The sequence below is a fragment of the Notolepis coatsorum genome (assembly GCF_963971535.1).
Source record: "Notolepis coatsorum genome assembly, chromosome: 1".
In the NCBI taxonomy this organism is placed as follows: domain Eukaryota; kingdom Metazoa; phylum Chordata; class Actinopteri; order Aulopiformes; family Paralepididae; genus Notolepis; species Notolepis coatsorum.
In genome coordinates this window covers 148,297,727-148,321,415 of record NC_140165.1, presented here as the reverse complement: position 1 = coordinate 148,321,415, position 23,689 = coordinate 148,297,727, and the positions used below count along the sequence as shown (strand labels likewise).

Genomic DNA, 23,689 nt, shown 5'->3' with positions numbered 1-23,689 from the left:
TTTGTCTACGTACTTGACTTCTATTTTATACTGGCTATACTTATTTTATACTTATCTATTTTTGCCTAGCAGTCTCTGGAGCGTAACAGAAAGAAGCATTTTGTATAAAAGTATTCTGTATGACAACTAATAAAGAAACTTGAACTTGAACTTGCTTGTAGCAGGCTCATTCTCCCTGGCACCAGTCAGGTGACAGATGGCTGGTGTGTGTGTTGGTTCTAGTCTGCATATAAAGTGATACCTCAGGGACATAAGTCAGTCAGGCACCGTCCCTGTAAGCTGGCCCTGGCAGGTCCAGCAAAAAGCTCAACGCATTCTAAAAGGTTTTTTATGTTTATTTTTTACTTACTTATTTTACTTCATCAGTTATTTTCCTTCAATATGAAATACAGTAACATATAATTTAAAACAAAAGTAAAAAGATGAATTGTATAAAAATAACAAAATAAGTGCACTTAGCTGTTTTTACTAGAACCCCAAGTAAAAACAGCTCACATTTTACATCACCAATATTCAAGTCAGCGCAAATGATTGTAAAAATAATAATAATAAAAAATAAAACTGTGACATAGGTTAAGGTTACAGTGTCAAATGCTGAAAAGGCACCTTTGGGGCTATGAGAGAACATGTCAAAGTAATACATGGTAAGAAGACATTTTAATTGTGCCATAATAGGTTGTTTATTGGTATTAAATTAAGTGATGAATTCTATTTGATTGATCTATAATGTTGCAAGCAGATTTGGACACAATTTAATCTAATCTATAATGCTAATGCTGGACATACATTTATGGAATTAGGATTTCAAACCATTACTAAACGGCCCTGAGCTGTAATGGCTTTACATTCTATTAAAACTAATAGTAAAAAGGAACAAAAAGGATAGACACTTGCACAGGTCAATACAAATAAAACAATGGGTCAGGTAACCCTATGATATAATTTCTGGTTTAAATAAATAAAAAAGATTAAAATGATTAGGCCAGGTTAAGCCTAAAAGTAACATCACGGCGGCCGGGTAGCGCAGCGGACTAAGCGTCTGTCTACCACCACAGAGCCAGTGGGATCGAATCCGGCTGTGGTGCCTCCGGCTTAGCCGACCGTCCATACTAACACAATTGGCAGTGTTAGCGGGTGGGAAGCCGGCGTGGGTGGGTCCTGGTCATTGTAAACAGCGACTCCTACAGTTCGTCGGGGCGCCTGCACAGCAAGGGAAGGATCTGGGAGAGGTAGTGTGACCTTCCACACGTTACACTCTCCCAGTGAGTCCGCGCTGCCAGGTGAAAAGAAGCAGTGGGCTGGCTACACATGTGTCGGAGGAAGCATGTGATAGTCTCCGCCCTCCCAGACCGACGGTAGGGGGTAGAGTGCGGAAAACGGAAAAAGAAGGGGGGGAAATTTTATTTGTATAAAAAAAAAAAAAAAAAAAAATCACATCACATAGCTTAACACGAAGACATGGCAGCAATAAGGAATGTACATTGGTGTTAATTGTGATATGCGGTCATTGACCTATTTTCCAAGAGGGTGATTAACTGTAAGAACAGAATGGCTCTGGAGGAGCTTTGTGAGGTCCGGCAGTATTTACAGATACGTAGATCATAATGATTGTTCTCATCATACTTACAGTAAACTTATTTTTGTAGTAGTGAGCTGCTCTTTGTATCACTGCTGGGTATTGAATGGTACTCTGGGCTTCCGGTGAGATGGTTCCAGGTCTCAGTGCAGAGGGAGTCTACAGCTGATTGCTCAGTGGATTTGGACAACAGAATCCATCACTCAAAGATTCCTACTAATATAATGAGTAAAAGAATGATGCTTGATGCGCCACAAATGGCAAGGTAGAAAATGTTCTGTGAAAGAATGAAAGAGAAAGGTAGTCAGCAACTTGCCTTTCCCCATAATTACAAGATTTTGCAAGGAAGGTCTTGCTTGCCAGGCGAGTAACAATGTCAGCTAATTAAAAATCCATTAAATGATCAGGGAATTAGTGTAGTTAAGATGAATGAATGCTGGTGTCGGAGAACTACAGTAATGTGTATAAAGTACTGTCATTACCTCAGGCAATAATCAGAGTAGGTCTCATACAGGAGGTTTGGTTAGTCCAACAGACAGGCCAACAATTAGTGCAATGACAGCAAGCAGGATCAACAGGGCAAAGGCAAGGAGAATGTACCTCTGCCGAGGAAAGACAATGTAGTTATTGGAGTTAAATGGGACCGTCTTCATGAACAATGTGAAAATGGCAAAAGACACATCTTGTCTAACAAAGGATAGCTTGTCACAGAATGAAGCTTCTCAAACCTCGACAATCTGACACTGAAATCTGCTAATACGTTGTAATCAGTGATCAGCAAATATAATGCAATTTATTTTAGCTTTTATGAGAAAACTATTTTCTTTGGTAAAATATGTCACCTATATCATTCAATGCAGGATGGTGTTAAAAAAAGAATCTGCATGTGACCTTTGGTCAGGAAAGAACACATACCCTCCGGGATTTTTTCTGGTATCTCACTGCTTTTTTGGTCTCTTCTTTTGCATGGCCAATGTACTCCGCTGCGTTGGAAACATTATTTTCAATGTTGTTGACCATATTCCCCTGTAAAGGAAATCAAATGAGACATGCAGGAATATACAGTATACAGTATACACTACAGTAGATCATATAATTACAAGCATCCTCATAAAGATAAACGGGAAACTCTAGGGGCGCTCCAGTAGCACACCATGTACCGCGCTGCGTCGCGGATCGGCCGACCCAAAGTTCGATTCCCGGACCCGCTGTTATTTGCCAAATGTCTTCCCCTGCTCTCTCTCCCGCTTCACCCTCACTGTATCTGTCGGTCATGTCTGACCAGGAAAAGCAATAAACGCTAAAAAATAAATCTTTAAAAAAAATAAAGGAAACTCTAGTGTGAATCTCTACGTAGTTCCTAATTTTGGCAACTTGCTCTGTGGTGGAAAAAAGAATGTTTCACAATATTTTTATTGAACTTAAAAAAAAATTATACAAACATTTATTAAAATAGAAAATATAACTCTCCCGACCCAGTTACTCAAACAGTATGACAAAGTCATTAATGTATATCTGTGGGGGGGGCAAAAGGCCGCTATTTGGACGGGCCAAAATGTATGCAGCAAAGGAAAATGGCGGTTTATCCCTGCCTAAACTAGACTGGTATCACTATGCATTCTCGCTCTCCCAGCTCTCCAAACTGAATCACTCGCCTGAGGAGGCACCTGCTTGGGTCAGGATGGAGGAGGAAATGATATATCCCTCATCTCTGGAATCCTTCCTGACACAATCAGACAGACCTATACCTCTTAAAAACCCTTTGATGGCATTTATCAGGGAAACTTGGAATCAATCGCACAAAATGACTGGTGATAGCCCATACTTAACTACGAGAGCCTCTATATGGTATAATAAGAAACTAAAGATTGGGAAGAAATCAGTCATATGGGACGATTGGGTTAAAAGGGGGATACATGTACTAGGTGATATAGCCGGGGAGGATGGGGTTTTGCCTTTTGAGGATATTAAGGAGGATTTTGATATAGATAATAAAAGCTTTTATAAATTCCTACAGATTAGACATTGTATATCGTCATCAATAGGAGGACCAAAGTGCGGCCCAATTACTGCAATTCAAGAAATATTCTATAAAGGATGGCGCAGGAAAGGCGGTGCGTCAAGATTTTATGATGTTATAAGAGAATACAATGCACCCAAATTGGCGGGTTTGAGATTGAGCTGGGAGAACGATGTACATGAGGATATTACTGAGGAAATGTGGGAGAAACTGGTATCCAAATGGAGTAAATTCTCTAGGGAGGCACAATCACAACTTATTTTTTACAAAGTACTGAACAGAAGCTATTGGACGCCTAGTAAACTGGCCAGACTGAAATTAAGGGACAGTGACATCTGCTGGAGATGTGAGAAGGAGACAGGCACTTTACTGCACATGTTGTACGAATGTGAGAAGGTCCGGAAAATGTGGGATCAAATTGTGATATTCCTAAGTAAGGTCCTGAATGTGAAGATAAATAACGCCCCAATGGCATGTGTTTTGGGTATAGTACCGAAAGGGATTAAGCTGCCTAAATACCGGGGAATGTGGTATAGAATGGCCATGATATCAGGATGTAGAATTGCATTACGACATTGGAAATCACCTGTTGATATTACTTTTAAAGAATGGATGGAACTAATGTTTCGGACAGCATCATATGAAAGGGTGACGTATAGAGTCGCAGGGAGAGAGGATATTTTCGCTGAGATATGGGACAGTTTTCTACACCTGACTGAACGATCTGAGGACAAATGAGTAAGATGGGATTACAATATTGTCAAGGATGAATATGAAAAAGGGGATTTGATCTGATGGTACTTGTGCTCTATAATATATTATGTGTATATGTACATATATTTTATGTCCAGATGGTGTGTCTATGGAACGGTCACTGTCTCTATCACACTCACATGTGCGCAGATATAGCCACATACAAGTATCTAGGATACACATATTCATATGTGTACATAATAGGTTTACACGCACTCATATACACAAGGATAAGGTATACACGTCAGGGGCACACATACATGCACATACTCATGTATAGGAAATAGACATACATACACCTACATATACACATAGTTGAGATATAGGCTTTCACTGACACATAGGGGGATACACAAGTATATAGGAGACACACACATACGTAGCTGAAACGTAAAAAAAAAAAAAGATGCAGCACATACCTGCTCGCAGGTAGATCGGTCTACATGTAACGTATGACGTATATATATATATATATATCAGGGATGTATATGCACAATGTATAGTATGTTTTTTTTTTTTTGTAAGTGCTTCTTTAATTTCCATGTCAGTTATTAGTGTATTTGTATGAGTCTCTTGCATGTTTTGTATGTTGTCACAAAAATGAAAAAGGCGAATCTTGGATGTTGCATATTATGCTGTGAAAAGGTATACTGTAAATAATGGAAAGATTTGTGCAAAAATATCAATAAAAAAAAAAAAAAAAATAGAAAATATAAAAAAGGTTTAACCAACAACACAGAATAAAATAAAGGACAAAAAAAGAATGACCAAAAGAAAAAGCAGACATAAACTGACAGTTGTTTCATGGATGTGGAACATCTAATTTATCTTTTACATATTCCACAAATGGATTCCAGATTTGATCAAACTTATCCAAGGATCCCATACTGTAAGTCTCAACTTCTCAAGTTTAAGATTCTGCATCACCTCTCTGAGTCCAGCTTGGTGGATGAGGAGACTTCCAGTGAACAAAGGATCAGTCTCCATGCTAGCAATTTAACAAATTCAGTTATTTGGAGTGTCCCCTCCTATGCCAAAAGTAGCTATCATAGGATCTGCTTGCATTTCCATTTCAAAGACATCTGACAGTGTTGAAGACTGAACACAAGTGGACAGGTTAGGACTAAATGAGTGTGCTAGAGATGCTGGAGAAAGACGGCATCTGTTACATGTGAGGTCTACATTTAAGAACATTTTAGAGAGGTTGGTTTTTGAAAGATGCAGGCAAAACCTTAAATTGAATAGAATCAAGAATCAAGAGGTTTATTTGTCACATACATACCAGGGCATACAGTGAAATGCGGGTGGTCTTGCCCGCATTGATTGTGCAAAATACAATAATAAAATAGAATAAAATAGGCATAGAAAAAATTAAACAGATAAGACACAAGATATGCATGGTAAAAAAAAGACATGCTAGGTTCCTGAGAAACTGGTTCTTATATACACTACTATGCAATATACAATTTACAATGTTAACTCTTAATGTATCTAAACTATACAGTACCTCCTTCTTTTAAAGTGTTTCTAAATATTCTATTTTTTAAAGTGACATTTTGTTTAAAGTGATTTCTTTTTAGCGGTTGGCACATGAGTGGTGTGTGTGTGTGTGTGTGTGTGTGTGTGTGTGTGTGTGTGTGTGTGTGTGTGTGTGTGTGCGTGCGTGCGTGCATGCGTGCGTGTGTGTGTGTGTGTGTGTGTGTGTGCTCATGTGTATTTGTGAGTGGAGAGTTCAGTGTTCAGTGTTCTGATGGCCTGGGGGAAGAAGCTGAGTCGGAGTCTTTCTGTTCTTGCAGCGTGTGACCGTAGGCGCTTGCCTGACCGCAGCAGCTTAAACAGGCTGTTGTTGGGGTGGTGAGGGTCTTTCATAATTCAATAGTGCAATACCCGAAGTACACTCAGCTGAGCGCACCACTCTCTGGAGTGCCTTCCTGTCCTGTGCCGTGCTGTTTCCAAACCAGGCAGTGATATTTCCAGTCAGAATGCTCTCTACAGCCCCGGAGTAGAAGGAGTGGAGTATCTTCCCCGATACTCTGAACTTCCTTAGCTGTCTCAGGTGATAGAGGCGCTGTTTCGCCTTTTTCACCACAGAATCTATGTGTGTAGACCATGTCAGGTCCTCTGTGATGTGGACTCCCAGGTACTTGAAACTGCTCACCCTGTCCACGATAGCCCCGTTTATCCACAACGGCGTGTGTGTCCCCTGCTGTATTCTCCTAAAATCCACGATCAGCTCTTTGGTTTTACCAATGTTCAGGAGTAGGCTGTTATCCCAGCACCAGCGTGCCAGTTCATCAACCTCCTCCCGGTAGGCCTTCTCGTCATTGTTAGAGATCAGCCCCACCACCACGTGTCGTCCGCAAACTTCACTATGGAGTTGGAGCTAAACCTGGCCACACAGTCATGTGTGTACAGTGAGTACAGCAGGGGGCTCAGAACGCAACCCTGGGGGGACCCGATACTCAGGGTGATTTTGCTGGAGGTATGACCCCCCACCCTGACCGCCTGGGGCCTGTCACATAGCCCCCCTTCTTACTGTCAAGGTGAAATAGTGTGTTGTGCAGTACTTGGGAGACCGCATCGTCGGTGGACCTGTTTGCCCTGTATGCAAACTGCAGTGGGTCCATGTTACTGGGGAGGGAGGCACAGATGTAATCCTTGACCAGCCTCTCAAAGCATTTCATGACCACAGAGGTTTGATTGATTGATTGAAAAGTTTATTAACAGATTGCAGAATGGGTACAGTACAGTACAGCTCAATACATACAATTGTTAAGGGGATGCAGACCAGAGAAAGACTTTCGTCTTGTTTACATCAGGGACCCCCATTTTTTTTTTGATCTTTTTCCCCCTCCATTTTCCTCCGATTTTCTCCCATCCCAATGTTAGTCGTATGCCAATTCCCAGTCCCTTCCTGGTCGCTGCGCACTTACCCCCCACAGTCAGATCATCTGGGAGAGTGGAGGCTACCACGTGCTTCCTCCGACACACGTCCAGCCAATCACCGCTTCTTTTCACCTGGCAGCGCGGATTCTCATCGAGAGGGCGTAGCGTGTGGGAGGATCACACTATCCCCCTCAAGTCCTATCCGCGCTTAGCAGGCGCCCCGACCGAACTGTAGGAGTCGCTGTTTACAACGACCCGGACCCACCCCGCCAGCTTCTCCCACCCTCTAATACAGCCAATTGTATTAGTGCAGACGGCCAGCCAAGTTGGTGACAACCCCGGAGCTGTGAGCTGGATTCGAACAGGCGAATCCAGCTCACAGCTCCGGGGTTGGTGACGAACGCAATCTCCGCTCGGCCACCTAACCGCCAGGGACCCCCATTTTCAATTCATCACAACATATATGACATACACAACATACAGATAGACAGTACTGCTACATCTATACATTTATGACATCCCAGATTTGCAAATACAGTACTGTTTGTGATACAAAAAAAGAGTCCAGAAAAAGAGTGTATATACATTTGACATAGAAACTGTACATTGGATGAGGTTGGGTAGGTGGGGTGGGGTTGGGTGGGGGGCTGTACATTGGAGGTGGGGGGGGGGGGGGGGGACACTGTACACTGTACATTGGAATACTGACAAAGCCATACTTGGTCATTTACTGTACAACTGGGTTAGGACATTTGTAGGGGCCAGTTTCCAATTGCAGTCTCCCGTAGGTGTTTTTTGAGAGTGTTTTTGAAGGTGGGTAGTGATTCACATTCCTTTACAGCTTTGGGTAGGGTGTTCCACATTGATGTGGCATAATTGCGAAACGTGTTTAGTCCCTTGTTTGAGCCGAATCTGGGTTTAACATGATTTGTGGAGCTCCCTCTGGTGTTGTGATCGTGGTATTCACTGACCTTTGGGAAGTATTTTGACATGTACATGGGTACCTTGGTTGTGTAGTGTATCTTGTAGACCAGGCCCATTGCAAGTTGCTGTACTCTGTCGTCTACTCTAAGCCATCCTAGGTTGTCAAAGTGGGCAGGGGTGAGGTGGGTTCTAGGAGTCAGGTCAAGCAGTAGTCTGACTAGTTTGTTTTGAGATGTTTGTAATTTGTTTTTTAGTGCCTTTGAGGTGCTTTGGTACCATGAGGTGCAAGCATAGTCGTAGTACCCTTGAATGAGTGCTCCTGCCAGAGTCTTCAGGGTATTCTTGTTTACCAGAGAGGAGATCCGGTACAAGAATCGAGTTCGTTGGTTGACTTTTTTTATTACATTGGATGCCATTTTGTCACAGGAAAGATTAGCCTCTAGGATGGAACCCAGGTAGGTAATTTCATCTTTCCTTGTGACAATATTGTCACCCACTGTAACTGAGAAGCCGTCGGTCTTGCTGAGTTTGTTATTTGAACCGAAGAGAATGGACTCTGTTTTGACCATGTGTAATGATAGTTTGTTGTCGGCGAGCTATATGCAGATTTTGCCTAGTTCCGAGCTGAGGGCTTTTTCAACCTGTAACTTGTTCTTGTCAGAGACCAGCAGGGCTGAGTCGTCCGCAAACAGGAACAAGTTGCAGTCACAAGCTGACGACATGTCATTTGCATAAATTAGGAATAGTAGCGGTCCTAGTATGCTTCCTTGTGGAACACCACAGCTCACTGTGAGGGGGTGGGATAGGGTACCGTTTACCTCCACCATCTGTTCCCTCCCCTCCAGGTAGGATTGTATCCAGCTCACTGATAGACTATCAAAACCAATTGCTTTTAGCTTGTCAGAATGGTGTGATTGACAGTGTCGAAGGCCTTTTGTAGGTCCAGCATGACCATGCCGCAGTATTTGCCACCGGTCTGTAGTCATTAAGGCTTGTTGGAGAGGAGTGTTTTGGCACAGGGATTATGGTTGACATTTTGAAGCAGGCAGGGACCACGGACTCAGCCAGGGATATATTGAATATGGATGTAAATACTGGGGCCAGCTGGTTTGCACAGGACTTAAGCATTCCTGAATAAGGCTGCATGTGCCCCTTCCAGGGCCTCTTCCCATTGCTCTGCTGTCAAAGCCACCCCCAAATCCCTGTCTCATGCCGATCGCATAATCTCCAGTGATGGGTTGTGTAAATTAGATGATGTTCAAACTGGAGCTCATTCTTCAGTTGCATTTGTTGTACATCACTGAGTCTGGATGAATGCATGCTTGTTACATCCCAATGTATTTGCTTCCCCAGTGTTTGTTTTCTCTCCATTTTGTTTCCTCCCTTCAGTCACAACCCGTCCTCCACCATTGGTCCCTACCATTCCTGCCCTTCCATTGGTGGACTACTATGCAGCACACCACTGATTGCTGGATGGGTTTCAGGATTCCTCCACCCAATCCTGAACCATCACCCACCACCCAATCCTGGATCACCACACCCTGTTTTAAACATGGCTGCTCAGATCATTCATTCTCTCTCTGGCATGAGGCTAGGCCTGGTTGTATTTTTGGTGCCTTTGTGAAATTGCCTTTGTGTGTGTGGCCATAGAGAGCTATATATTGTTTTGTTATATGTTTACCTGTCCTGTATGTATCTCTAATGTCTAATCTACTTTTTCTCCCCATTTTCTATTTCTCTCCCATCCCAATTTCGTATTATCCAATTCTACCCTCCCCTGTCTCGAACGTTGTTAGACCATGCCTCCCACTGGTCGGCTGCAATGTGGACGAAGCCTTGCATCACGTGTCCCCTCCGGTACACGAGGAGGCAGCCGTCGCATCTTTTCACCTGCACAGCCCGATCTCTCAGTGGCGAGGAGTAACGCGTGGGAGGCTCACGCTGCCCCTGATACTTCCTGATTCTGCTGTACAGGCGCACCAACCGACCTGTAGGAGTCGCTGTCCACAACGTCCGATCCCCACCCACCGGCTTTACTTACTTTACTTACTTATCCTCTTCGTCCCGGTTGGGGCATAAGGCCGCAATCATACACTGCCACTGAATCCTGTCTCGTGCTTTGGACTGCGCTTCGTCCCAGGAAAGACCCATCTCCTTCAGCTCCATCATCACTGTCCTTCGCCAGGTGTTCTTTGGTCTACCCCTCTTTCTCTTCCCAACTGGGGTCCATCTCAAGGCAACTTTGGGTAACCTTTCATTGGGCATCCTCAATACATGGCTGAGCCATCTTAACCTCAGTCTCCTTATGTCAAGGGACATATGCAAGCTGCCTGTCTTCTTATAAAGTTCCTCATTCGAGATTCTATTTGGCCAAAAGATGTTGCAGATCCTACGTAAGCAGCTATTGTGGAAGACGTCAACCTTTCTCATATCCTGTTTTGTTACTCTCCACCGGCTTTCCCACCCCCTAATACTGCCAATTGTATTAGTATGAACGACCAGCCAAGCCGGAAGCAACGCCGAGAGCTGGGCTCGAACCCAGCATATCCTGCGTTAGTGGCGAGCGCCTTGCCCACTGCGCCACTTAGCCGCCCTATGTATCTCTAATGTGTGTTATTTTCTCCCTTTCAGGAAGCATGGATGGAGTGAGCTGCCATTTCATTTTGGTATTGTTTTCTCCTGTTTTTGTTAGGTAAGGGTAGGTTATGGAATGTAATTTCTTTTTACCTTAGGTTGGTTTGTGTTGGAGAATAGTGGTGTTTGTTTTGTTTTGGCCTTGGCTCACCCTTGAGTTACCTGTGCTTCCTTTTTATATTGATTGATTGATTGAAAAGTTTATTAACAGATTGCAGAATGGGTACAGTACAGTACAGCTCAATACATACAATTGTTAAGGGGATGCAGACCAGAGAAAGACTTTCGTCTTGTTTACATCAGGGTCCCCCATTTTCAATTCATCATAACATATATGACATACATGACATACAGATAGACAGTACTGCTACATCTATACATTTATGACATATCAGATTTGCAAATACAGTACTGTTTGTGATACAAAAGTGTCCAGAAAAGGAGTGTATATACATTTGGCATAGAAACTGTACATTGGAGGAGGTTGGTTGGGTGGGGTGGGGTTGGGTGGGTTGGGTGAGGGCTGTACATTGGAGGTGGGGGGGGGGGAGGGGGTTGGGAAGGGGACACACACACATTTTACACTGTACATTGGAATATTGACAAAGCCTTACTTGGTCATTTACTGTACAACTAGGTTAGGACATTTGTAGGGGCCAGTTTCGAATTGCAGTCTCACGTAGGTGTTTTTTGAGAGTGTTTTTGAAGGTGGGTAGTGATTCACATTCCTTTACAGATTTGGGTAGGGCGTTCCACATTGATGTGGCATAATTGCGAAACGTGTTTAGTCCCTTGTTTGAGCCGAATCTGGGTTTTACATGATTTGTGGAGCTCCCTCTGGTGTTGTGATCGTGGTATTCACTGACCTTTGGGAAGTATTTTGACATGTACATGGGTACCTTGGTCGCGTAGTGTATCTTGTAGACCAGGGCCCTCATGCATCAACGTGTTCTACGCACAGATCTGTGCGTAACCCGTGCGTACGATCATTTCTAAGCAAAGAGTGGGATTCATCAACTTCAACTTGAACTTGACTTCGTGCTTACATCTACGCACATTTCGGACCTGGCGTACCTCGCGCCCAGTGGTAGAATATATTATTACAACAAGGAAATGAGCTTCTGTGCATAATAACACTGGATGTTCTATGAACCGTAGTTCATTATAGTTCATTGTAAAATAGCAACAGTAGTGTAATTATGGTCAAAACCCTATAAATAGCATTTGGAATAATAGATCTTTCTCTCAGAATGAATGCAGCATGTCATATATGTTACGATGAATTGAAAATGGGGGACCCTGATGTAAACAAGACGAAAGTCTTTCTCTGGTCTGCATCCCCTTAACAATTGTATGTATTGAGCTGTACTGTACTGTACCCATTCTGCAATCTGTTAATAAAGTTCTCATTCATTCATTCATTCATGGTTTATATAGCGTTATCGGAATATACGGGGTGTAGGCTACTGACTGACTGCGCTCCGCGTAGCTTGATTGATTGATTGATTGAAAAGTTTATTAACAGATTGCAGAATGGGTACAGTACAGTACAGCTCAGTACATACAATTGTTAATTGGGGATGCAGACCAACTTTCGTCCTGTTTACATCAGGGTCCCCCATTTTCAATTCATCATAAATCATAAAGCTCAACTCGTTATTATTTTGCGCACAGACCGCCGAAACACGGGAACGTTTTGATTATATTTAAAAGGCTTTACGTTAAACGAAACAAGTGGAATTTCGAAGCTGTAAGCAGAATAAGTCATATGAATATAGTGTTCTTCCCCCTTTTTACTGTACAAGAAAGAATAGAAAACGCATTGCAATGACACCATGCAGATAGTGGACAGACTATATGATGGAATTCAAGTTCATGTATTGAAAGGCAGGATACATCATACATGCAGTGAGATTCATTGTTCTTGTATATGCTCTCGTATTATATTGTTTATATAGGCTACCCAATACTGACATCAAAATAGATTGTAGTAGTATGCCTCTAGAAATCATGCAGCAGGTAGAAAATTGACGGGAGATCCATCGCGATTTGGAATAGAATTGAGGAGAACTTTAATCCGTGGGTATTAATCAAACAACACGGGAAAAGGCAGTCATATTCCAGCGCGGTCTTTATTAGCCGACAACAAAATAGATGCCTCTAAAAATCATATAGCCAATCGAACACAACTAATAAAGGCATTCATATTGTACAGCACGGTTATAATGACACACAACACAACCAACGCCAAACAGTGGTCAACGAACGGTCTTTATTAGTATTTTGAGCTGTCCAGGCAGAATTGCAGCAATGGTCTTAGGGAGCCGTTGATATCTGACATCACCGTTTACAAATCCGCCTTTTATTTATCCACCTCCGTTACGAGGACCTCCACCTCGGTGTCTGTGTAGTTTCTCTTTTTCGTTCGCTTTGCCATCCTCCAACATTCCACACACAGGGATTCCCTCATGGTATTTGAAGGGGAGGGCCTGACCATATTTGGTTGGTCGGGGCGGTTTTGGTATGCAAATACGTGAAAGCGTGCACGAGCTGCGGCGCAGGGCCAAGGTGGGATTCATCATGACAGGTGTGCGTAGAGCCTGCTTACGCACGTGTGATGAATGCCGACTTCCCTGTGCGTGCGCTAGTTCTAAATTCCGTGCTTACGTGTGGAAGTAGGTCAAGGTCAAAGTCCACGTTGATGAATGAGGGCCCAGGCCCATTGCAAGTTGCTGTACTCTGTCGTCTACTCTAAGCCATCCTAGGTTGTCAAAGTGGGCAGGGGTGAGGTGGGTTCTAGGAGTCAGGTCAAGTAGTAGTCTGACTAGCTTGTTTTGAGATGTTTGTAATTTGTTTTTTAGTGCGTTTGAGGTGCTTTGGTACCATGAGGTGCAAGCATAGTCGTAGTACCCTTGAATGAGTGCTCCTGCTAGAGTCTTCAGGGTATTCTTGTTTACCAGAGAGGAGATCCGGTACAAGAATCGCGTTCGTTGGTTGACTTTTTTTATTACATTGGATGCCATTTTGTCACAGGAAAGATTAGCCTCTAGGATGGAACCCAGGTAGGTAATTTCATCTTTCCTTGTGATAATATTGTCACCCACTGTAACCGAGAAGCCGTCGGTCTTGCTGAGTTTGTTATTTGAACCGAAGAGAATGGACTCTGTTTTGCCCATGTGTAATGATAGTTTGTTGTCGGCGAGCCATATGCAGATTTTGCCTAGTTCCGAGCTGAGGGCTTTTTCAACCTGTAACTTGTTCTTGTCAGAGACCAGCAGGGCTGAGTCGTCCGCAAACAGGAACAAGTTGCAGTCACAAGCTGACGACATGTCATTTGCATAAATTAGGAATAGTATCGGTCCTAGTATGCTTCCTTGTGGAACACCACAGCTCACTGTGAGGGGGGGGGATAGGGTACCGTTTACCTCCACCATCTGTTCCCTCCCCTCCAGGTAGGATTGTATCCAGCTCACTGATAAACTATCAAAACCAATTGCTTTTAGCTTGTCAATCAGAATGGTGTGATTGACAGTGTCGAAGGCCTTTTGTAGGTCCAGCATGACCATGCCGCAGTATTTGCCCGCGTCCACCTCTTGTTTGATGTGGTCGTTCAAGTAGAGAAGGCATGTGTCAGTGGAGTGGGATGTTCTGAAGCCAGATTGGAATTCGTAGATTAGATTTTTTTCCGCGAGGTACTTTTCGATCTGTTCGTATACTATTTTTTCCATGACTTTCGAGATGGATGTAAGGATAGAAACAGGGCGGTAGTTACCCGGGTCTAATTTGCTGCCCTTTTTGTGCATATCAATGAATATTATTTATTGGTTACAGCTCTTTACCCTTAGACCTCAGGGGTCGTAACATAAATGGGGCAGGAATGGCAGGGACCAATGGTGGAGGACGGGTTGTGACTGAAGGGAGGAAACTAAATAGAGACAAGACAAACACTGGGGAAGCAAATACATTGGGATGTAACAATGCTAAATGCATGTATGTTACCTGAGTCTCTACCAGCATTGCCATGTCCATGAACATAGCATGCAGCTCTCTGATGCTGGTCTCCAGGCGAATAATGTCCTGGTGCCGGGATTCAATCTCATTCAAGGCCTGCCATGTGATCTGAGAATCAGAGATTATCTGACAAGAGAGGACAAGGAGTGTGATTTAGAACAGTGGTTCTCAAACTTTTTTGAGAAAAGAAATGTCCTACCCTCTAGTGGCCAGTTTTCATCCTAGGAGGTTGACATTTTGCATGGAGGTCAAGTGTGTGTGTTCATGCCAATTGGCTAAAAGTGAGCGTGGCAACGGGAGTGGCCTATCGCAAAAAGGCCATTTCTAAACAGCTTCACGTAACATGGCCAAACATGGTGGAAAGCTTGATCAAGGCAAGGACACACAAACACATGCCCCTTGTGTATGTATGAATGCATGTACACATGGATGCATGCATATAGGCATGCTCCACTTCTACTGATTGATTGATTGATTGAACATTTTAACAGATTGCAGAATGGGTACAATACAGTACAGACAACTGCTAAGAGGATGCAGACCAGAAAGTCTTTCGTCTTGTTTACATCAGGGTTCTCCATTTTCAATTCATCAAGACATTTATGACATACAAATATACAGTACAAGGTCCATTAGCATGTTCTTGGTATCTAGGGACATCTATGGACCTCAGGGAATGTATTCCCAGTGTCAGAAATATTGTGTCTGTTACTATGCTTGAGTAAATTGTAATGAACCAAAGGAGAATATAAATTATATTATTTTTGACTGTGAATACCATGCTAACATTGACCAGACGTGAAAAATATAATTTAAACAGAATTGCCACTGAGCTCATTCAGCGCCTTCTTGAGATCCAAGTGTACAAAAAATTTAAGCAAATGAATAAAGGGCAGATGATTTACATGGGGTTTTGATACAGTACTGAATTTTGCTATCCGGACACATGCAATTTGAAATATGAATATACAGTAGAATATCAGGCCTATAAATAATGGCCTAGTCATACATCTACGGATCGAGCCAAATCTCCTCTTTCCAATGGCAGAGTTAAATCTGGATTTAGTACCACCAGGCGCCCGTTACAGGGCAGCAAAGACTGTGAATGAAATCTACTGTAAGTACAGTTAATGTCCATAGCTCCTCCATTTTTTACCAGATTGCGACACGGTTTTCTTCTAGACTTTCACAGAAAGGTAAAGAAACAATATACGTTGTATTTTATGGCAATAACGTTCAGGTTTGTTCGACCCGTGAGATATAATAACGAAAATCACGGCAATATCTTTTTTTTGACAGTGGCTGGTGTGAGCTGTGTAGTGTAGTTTTATGAAATTTCGACGTCCATTGATAGCCCTGTTTCTTTGTTCTGTCAACAAAGAAACAGAATTATGAACGAACACCTTCACCAGTGCCTCCGCCTCGCCACAACATCATATCAGCCGAACTTTCGAAAGCTTGCATTTGAGCGGAGATGCCACTTTTCGCATTGATGCCATTCCATCCCATGGTTTCATCTTGATCCGAATATTATTATTTTCTTTTTAAAAGAGCATTTTGGTTGTTAGACTTGTTTTGCCGTTTTCACAGGTGTTTGAAATGTATGCTAATTGTTACGTTCGAAGCAGTCCTGCGTATCTAGTTTCCATTCAGTTAATTCCTGTTTTTATTTGTGTTAAACAAACAAGTGTTGCGCTTCTCTGCCATGGACAATTACATTTTTTATTTCATGAAAGTCTACGCCTGCATTAAAGTGTTTCCAGCAGTAGGCTATAATTGCGCAAATTTGATGCTCCTTCATATAACAAAAAAACTAAAATGGTTATTGAATGTTACATTTGGACTTGCATTGCATGCAGGGATGCGTTCTTCATGGGACGAGGCTGCAGCCAAAGATTTGAGCAGAAGCGCGTGCACGCACATGCACGGCACGCGCGTGCACACAGGAATGCGCTGCACTCGCCAACTCGCTATAAGTACCCACCTGGGCTACTTTGCATATCAATAGCGCCGGTCGTCAGGTGTGTTAAATTAGTTCTCAGATACATTCACACCTAACTTGTGAATGATATGTGTTTATTCCATTCGTAGAGGCAATTAGGCACTGTCTTTAGTCTGTGCTCAAGCGAGGGGACATTTATGCACACGCACCGGGAGCGCGCGTGCACGTGGCGTCATTAGCATGCGTGCAATCAGAGTTGATATCAGGAACGCACCGCTGATTGCATGCAACTGAAAGGAATTTCATGCAATTATTTTTCAAGCTGTTCAAAATAAACTCTGTTCTTCTCACGTAGCCTACTGTATATCTGTATTTTGAATGAGGGAGGGGGTCGGGGTTGGCCCGCCAAGTAATTTGAATCCTAGCCTGATGTAGGCGGTCGCAGCTATTGCAAATTCATGCTTGTTTTAGTATTTTTTTTTTTTACAACTGTATTGGCCTCTGAATGAATTGCATCGATCGACCAAGGCCCTCTGCATAGAAAAGGTGATTCAGCCATATTTAATCAGTGCATGGATTTTTATATAAATCATTGTGTTGGTGTGTTGTGAATCTGTGATACAACTTAGAACTTAAATCTTAGAAATCTGCGTACTCCTTGCAGTAATCTGGTAATACCCCTGAATATAATAGTTGATATTTTTCAATCCCCTAACAATATTTCCCAGCTCTCGCTGAGTCAAGTAGTGGTTCCTTGCATTCACTAGGGTGTTGTTTAACACCTCCCCAGCAGATGGCGTATCAACATCTTAGAATCCTGACATGAGAAAGCAGAGGATGGGGAACTTACATCGGATGTGAAGATTGATGGGTTTCCGCTCTCTAACATGTCCTCAAGCTCTTCATTAGTGGTCATTCTTCCAGCTGGAATTTAAAAAGTAATACATATACAGTAGATGTGAAAGAATTACTTTGAATAAATGTTTTTATAGTATAGTACCAAAAGAACATAGTAAAAGAACCATGAATGTATTTTAAAATATTTTGTGTAACACCTGCTGTGTGTGGGAGTCAAGAGAGGATACATTATGGGGCCTAATAATTTTGAGCATTGATTCAGCTGACAGAATGATCCTGACCAATCCACAGAAGAGGCAACAGCGCGGATCACAAATACTGGTAACTTCACAAAACAAAACTACTTTAACCTCAGAAATCAATAAATGAAGAAATCAAGCATTAAATGCTATAGTTTGGACTTCTTGCTTGTGAAAATGATTAAGCTGCTATACCATATCTATTAGCAACTGACTGGGGGATAATGCAACTAGTAGGCACCCTACTGGGTAACAGCTGGTGAAACTCTATAAACAGAAAATCCTCTTCTCCTATTGTCATCCTTCTTGTCATACAGTCTACTCCCTGAAGAGACTGCTCTATGTGCAGGTGGTTGTGTCACAGACACTATGGCTATTCCTCAGAGACATGCCACCTACGCTGCCAAAACACGCCCCAAGCAAACCCCTATTATGGCTCATCAATAATAGCCCGACTGTGATCAAGCATGAAAGCGTACCACTAGTAACTGTAGATTAACGATGTAGTCCCAAGCCCACAACAAGCATAGACATCGGTACACCAGGTCATGTGACCAGCTCATTGACAGGTGAGCTGGTGTTACGCCAGGCCTCTGAGCCCTCTGACCGTTTCCCCCGGCAACACAAACATGGCTAGGTGTCTCCTGTGTCTGCCTCTTCCGTCTGGAGTGCGGAGCAGTACAGACACTCTCATTAATGCTGACCGTAGGGGGACTGTGTGGGCTAGTTCTATTCTTTCCATCCACTATTCTCATTACTCACAAGTGCATACAACATGGGTGCATGTGTGTGCTGTATAATTTTCCTGCATTTGACATTGTCAAATTATTTAGTTGTCCATTTGTACAAATGCATTAAAGATGCACTAAGTAAGTAATTTTCAATCATTGTGAATGAGGACCATGTGGACTCAACCACGTACAAGTAATTTAGCGGGGGAGCCTTCACATTTCTCGTACTGGAGGTCTTAGGGGTTTTTGCCCAAAAACCCAAAAGCATGTGGTTTGCCGGTCCAAATCAGATTTGGTACTGTTTGCCGCAGGTCTCAGATCTCTGACATGAAATGTTGGATCCATTAGGATCCACTAATAGCAGTGATTTATTTTTCCCAGATGTCCATGCCACAAGATGGTACTAAATGATCATAAAAAAACGTCTGAGAGTGCAACCCTGGTCAGGATGTGAAGGGGCAGAGAGCAGAGGTCAGTCTGTACTGTAGCAGCACAGATGAAGATAACAGCCGTGACAACGATCAATCGTTATTATTATACATTGAACGTTATAGTGTATAGTGTAGTATAGTAAAATGGCAAAAACGTATCTTTGCGTCAGTTATTATGATACATGCAACAAAACGCGAAACTGCTAAACTGCACTGAACTGAGTTGTGCAAGCAAATGTATCATTTTGGAAACATTAGCATTATGTCATCTGTGACAGCAAGTGGACTTAAGCCAAAATAACGAGGGGAATAGCCATGCTTTTTCAATCAGCAAGAAAAATATGGATTTATTTTTATTACCAACTCTCTTGGCAAGGATTGGTCGAAATACGCGTCACGGTCAGGCAGCACCAGGGGGGAAGGCTACTACAATAAGACTAGGTTTTGTTTTGACAACTTGTAATAAGAAACTTTGAAAACAGCGCCATTCAGGTCAGTGTCTCCTGGGGCGGACCAGGTTCGGTTCCAGCATGTCTCGGGTTCTGCGTGGGATCGGGGCTCAGCTTTATAATAGATGGGTCCAGCTTGGGTCCGGTTTAGTACATTTCCGAGTCTTTTGGGGTTTGGACATGACTTTTTGGACCTGTGATTGAATAAGACATCTACCTTGGACTGACAGTGAGTGAGGACTGTGTAAATTCATTTTCATGTAACTTCAGGTGGTTGTGTCTATGCAGTCTATTCCAATGATAGGCCAGGGTAAAAAAAGAAAATGTACTTAAAAAACCATATTGATCTGGTTGAATACATCAAGGATGACACCACCAACTCTAGTATGAGGGAAAAGCCGGTGAATATTTATGAAAAGGTTTAGTGTTGAGAGGGACAGAGTGGAAGCCTCTAGGTGTGGTCTCTTTCCTGGTTCCTGTCCTGAAGGGGCTTCAGGACGGTTATTTGTCACTCACTTATTTCCAGCTGCCTCTGGATCCTTCCCTTGCTCCTCTCTCGAAAGGACACTTGAGTCTCATTGTACTGAGTCATGACCTCCACAAACTTCCTGGAGAGCACTGTGTGCTGGGGACAAAGCACAATGAACAGACCAGAGGAGGACAGAACATGCTTAAAAAAATGTATATAACAACTGAATTTACAGTCGGTAGGTGAGATCAAAAGTGTATGTGCACGCGTGTGTGTGTGTGCGTGTGTGTGGTGTGTGTGTGTGTGTGTGTGTGTGTGTGTGTGTGTGTGTGTGTGTGCGCATGCGTGCATCCTGACCTGTGTTTTCTGGATGCGGAAGTCAACGGATGACCTATTAGAGATATCATCCTTGGGCAAGCTTTGCTCCATAGCTTCAGAGGAAGAGAGTACCAATTATCATACTGAAAGTAAGCCCAAAACAATTAACTATCTATTTTGAAGTGTTATTATAACTTAATAACGAATAGATACATCTGAATAACTAATCTGGTCATGAGCTTATGATTCTACTTACATTTCAGTTTTGTTCGTACAATATTGGCAGTCCCTTTGATGTCATTTGTCAAAGTGTAGAGTTCATTCTTTGTTCCTTGGTGAAAACAGAGACAAAGCATCATGGGGGTCATTGACCAAACCTGGCTGATGAGGAATCATCATGTCATCCAACTAATAATGGTGGCTTTCCCCTCAATCAAATATTGGCACAAGAACTCATCATGTCACTTGGCAACTGTCCTGTGGCAATACTGCCCATGCTCACATCACACCAAGCGCTGGCCTATTGTTTCGTTACTTGGTGATGAATTCTATATTGTACATTTTTATCATCAAACAAATGAATCACATCCAACATCTGTGGCACATTAAACTGAAGGTTCCTTGTCTTTGCACAGTTCTGGTTAGCCGGACACGTCCAGATCCCAGATTCCCACTGGGAGTCGTAGCTTGCCTTGGCTTCCACGAGTCTGACGTGACGGGCTACGTTCTCTAGACACAGGCTCAGTTCTATGTCTGAACAAGCCTAGCAATTGATTCTCACAGCTGCAACAACAAAATGCTTGAACAGTCTGTGAGTGAGAACCATAACCATGCAGCTCCTTAAAGTTGCTTTAAATTATAGCCTATCTTTAATGCAGTTTTAAAATAAGCAGTGTTGATAGCGTATGTTGAGTCAGTCATACTACAGCAAACGCCTGCCAACATCTGTGTGAACGACAGCATGTCAAAGTTAATGTGCTCCTAACAGGGTTAGTCAGAGCCAAGCCCACCCCCTTAATAGCCCGAGGATCTGGGCAATGGGACCATTTCCTATGCAGATTTCCGGGCAGCCATTCTCTGGTTTACAATGAAGAGGACAATGCAACAAGGAAAGTTATGTTTGATTATGTTCATTGTGCAACACCAAAGCCAGTCTCCAGAACTCACACGTACACTTCATAATAATAATGACACTTAAAACGATAATGACAAAAAGACGTGTTGTCAAGAAAATATGAAACATGAACATTAAGGAATTTTTTTAACTCGCTCTTCTGTATGTGAACAGAGTAGACCTACTGTCATCTGGATTGGGTGCAGAAAGGACCACACTGTGTATTTTCCTTGCCTCTTCCACTTGGTAGGAGATGTTATCAATGAGCCCCCTAACTTCTTCCACCTAAATCAATCAATCAATCAATCAATCAATCAATCAATCAATCAATCAATCAATAAATAGCATTATTTCAATAGCCATACCTTTTTAACTATGGAAATAACTCACCCTTCTGAAAAAAACCTCCATGAAGCCGTCTCTGTCAACTGTGACTGCAACATCTTCCTGTGCGTGTGGCCTATTCTGTACAGAGGGACATGCAAGCTAATTTATTGTAATTTGTGTGTGCCAGACTTAGAAAATGCCAAAACAAAATAAGATGGGTAAATTAATAGTAATAAGCGGCCTCTTTACTTACAGCAGTTATTTCACCCAGACGATCCTTCATCACACCGACCACTGCGTTTTGACCAGATTATTTTAACAAAGCACCCGCTGAGCCATAATGAAATCCACCGTTTGCGACAATGTGATAACTGCACTACTGCACCGCCCGTTTAACTCCTGAGTCCTGATAGCGGAATAACATCAATTTAGATGGGAATATAATTTAATGTTAGATTGATGACATTCCTTCAAATAAACAAACAAAATAAATAAGTTTGCCGTATATCTGGCATAGTATTGGACGAATGTTTGAAGTAAAACAAATTGTGCCTAAATGTACACGAGTTCTTGAAATGTATATGCTCGCGGTTTAGTTCTAATTTCTTGCTGTTAAAAAAAATTACGTTCCACACTACAGACTACACAAAACTAAAGAGCGATAATGCATCTTCTTCAGTAGCAAACGAGCGGTAGATTAGTTTGGACTTCCGCTCAATATTTTTCGAAATAAAAGTTATAAGATCAGTCAATTACATGCATCTTGAGGAACAAAATATAATACAGGTAAATGAATATATAGTAGCCTATAGAGCAGGGGTGGCCAACCCACGGCTCGCGAGCCGCATGCGGCTCTTTGCCCGTCAATGTGCGGCTCTTCCATCCATAAAAAAAAATAAAAAAAAATAAAAAAAAAGTTTTTTTTATTTTTTTTTTACTTTTTTTTTTTTTTTTACGTTTTTTTTTTTTTTATGTCACTCATTCCATAAGGACGTAGAATAAACATTTACAATTTTTTTTAAATGGTCCATTTGCATGTTCTTGGTATCTGAATCTAGGGACATATATGGATCAGTGTCAGAAATAGTGTGTCTGTTACTAGGCTTGAGTAAATTGTAATGAACCAAAGGAGAATATCAATTCTATTTAAAAAAAATTTTTATCTTTGACTGTAAATAACACCATGCTAAAATTGACCAGACCTGAAAAATCTAAGCAAATGAATAAAGGGAAGATGATTAAACAGAAGGTTTTGTAGATACAGTACTGAATTCTGCCATCTTTTTTATAATGTAAATTTCTCCACCATTTTTCATCATATTGCAACACCGTTTTTTGCAAGACGTTCACAGAAAGGTAGAGAAACTAACTGCGTTCTGTTTTATGGCAATAACGTTCAGGTTTGTGGGAGATAATCCCAAAAAATAAGAGAAATTAAAAAGGAAATCCAGAAGTCAGATGATTGACAGGGGCTGGTGTGAGCTGGGTAGGGTCGTTTTTCGAAATTTGAAAGCCCTGAGTCTCTTCCTTCAAAAGACTACACTCACTTTTGGCTGTGCCACTTCCTCCTGTCAATATGCGCCGGTTTCCGACTCAATGCCCTGAGATTTCTATAATCTTATATTTCACTAATAACAGTTAAAATAATTGGTAAACAAACATAATGCTGAAAATATACACTTTTACTGTATATCTCGGGCTTAAGAGGTTAACCCTGTGAGGCCCAAATTAAAAAGAAATTAGCAACTTCAGAGGCCAGAGGGTGGGACATATAAACACATTTACTATCAAATAGCATTGTGAGGCTGAACAACAGGACCAATTGACTATACATGTGCTTAAAGGGGAACTATCTTATAAACGGCTTTTTTCAGTGTTTACCATTGTTTCTTAGCTATGTGGACTTATATTAATAGGATATATGTCTCTAATTCTCATATTGGCGAATTCTTCCAATTCTCCTCTCACAATATTCACCCTCACTGAACTGAGTCATCTGAAAATGTG

At 42.1% G+C, this 23,689-nt stretch overlaps 1 protein-coding gene across 3 annotated transcripts; it reads right to left on the bottom strand.

Moving 5' to 3' along the window:
- Positions 1-402: 402 nt before the first annotated feature.
- stx2b (syntaxin 2b) lies at positions 403-22,299 on the bottom strand. Of its 3 annotated transcripts, XM_084312184.1 has the most exons (11): positions 21,936-22,299; positions 21,746-21,820; positions 21,541-21,640; positions 20,498-20,572; positions 20,281-20,354; positions 19,971-20,079; positions 17,597-17,670; positions 14,793-14,930; positions 2,492-2,602; positions 2,059-2,178; positions 403-1,853 (listed from the first exon to the last, which is right to left on the bottom strand). In XM_084312184.1, exons 1-10 carry the CDS (start codon positions 21,963-21,965, stop codon positions 2,083-2,085), a joined length of 882 nt encoding a protein of 293 aa, XP_084168310.1. In that variant the 5' UTR covers positions 21,966-22,299; the 3' UTR covers positions 403-1,853; positions 2,059-2,082. The 3 variants fall into 3 exon arrangements, with proteins under 3 accessions (XP_084168310.1, XP_084168311.1, XP_084168312.1); XM_084312185.1 differs by lacking the exon at positions 2,059-2,178; XM_084312186.1 differs by lacking the exon at positions 21,541-21,640 and having other exon boundaries at positions 21,936-21,969.
- Between the last annotated feature and the right edge of the window lie 1,390 nt (positions 22,300-23,689).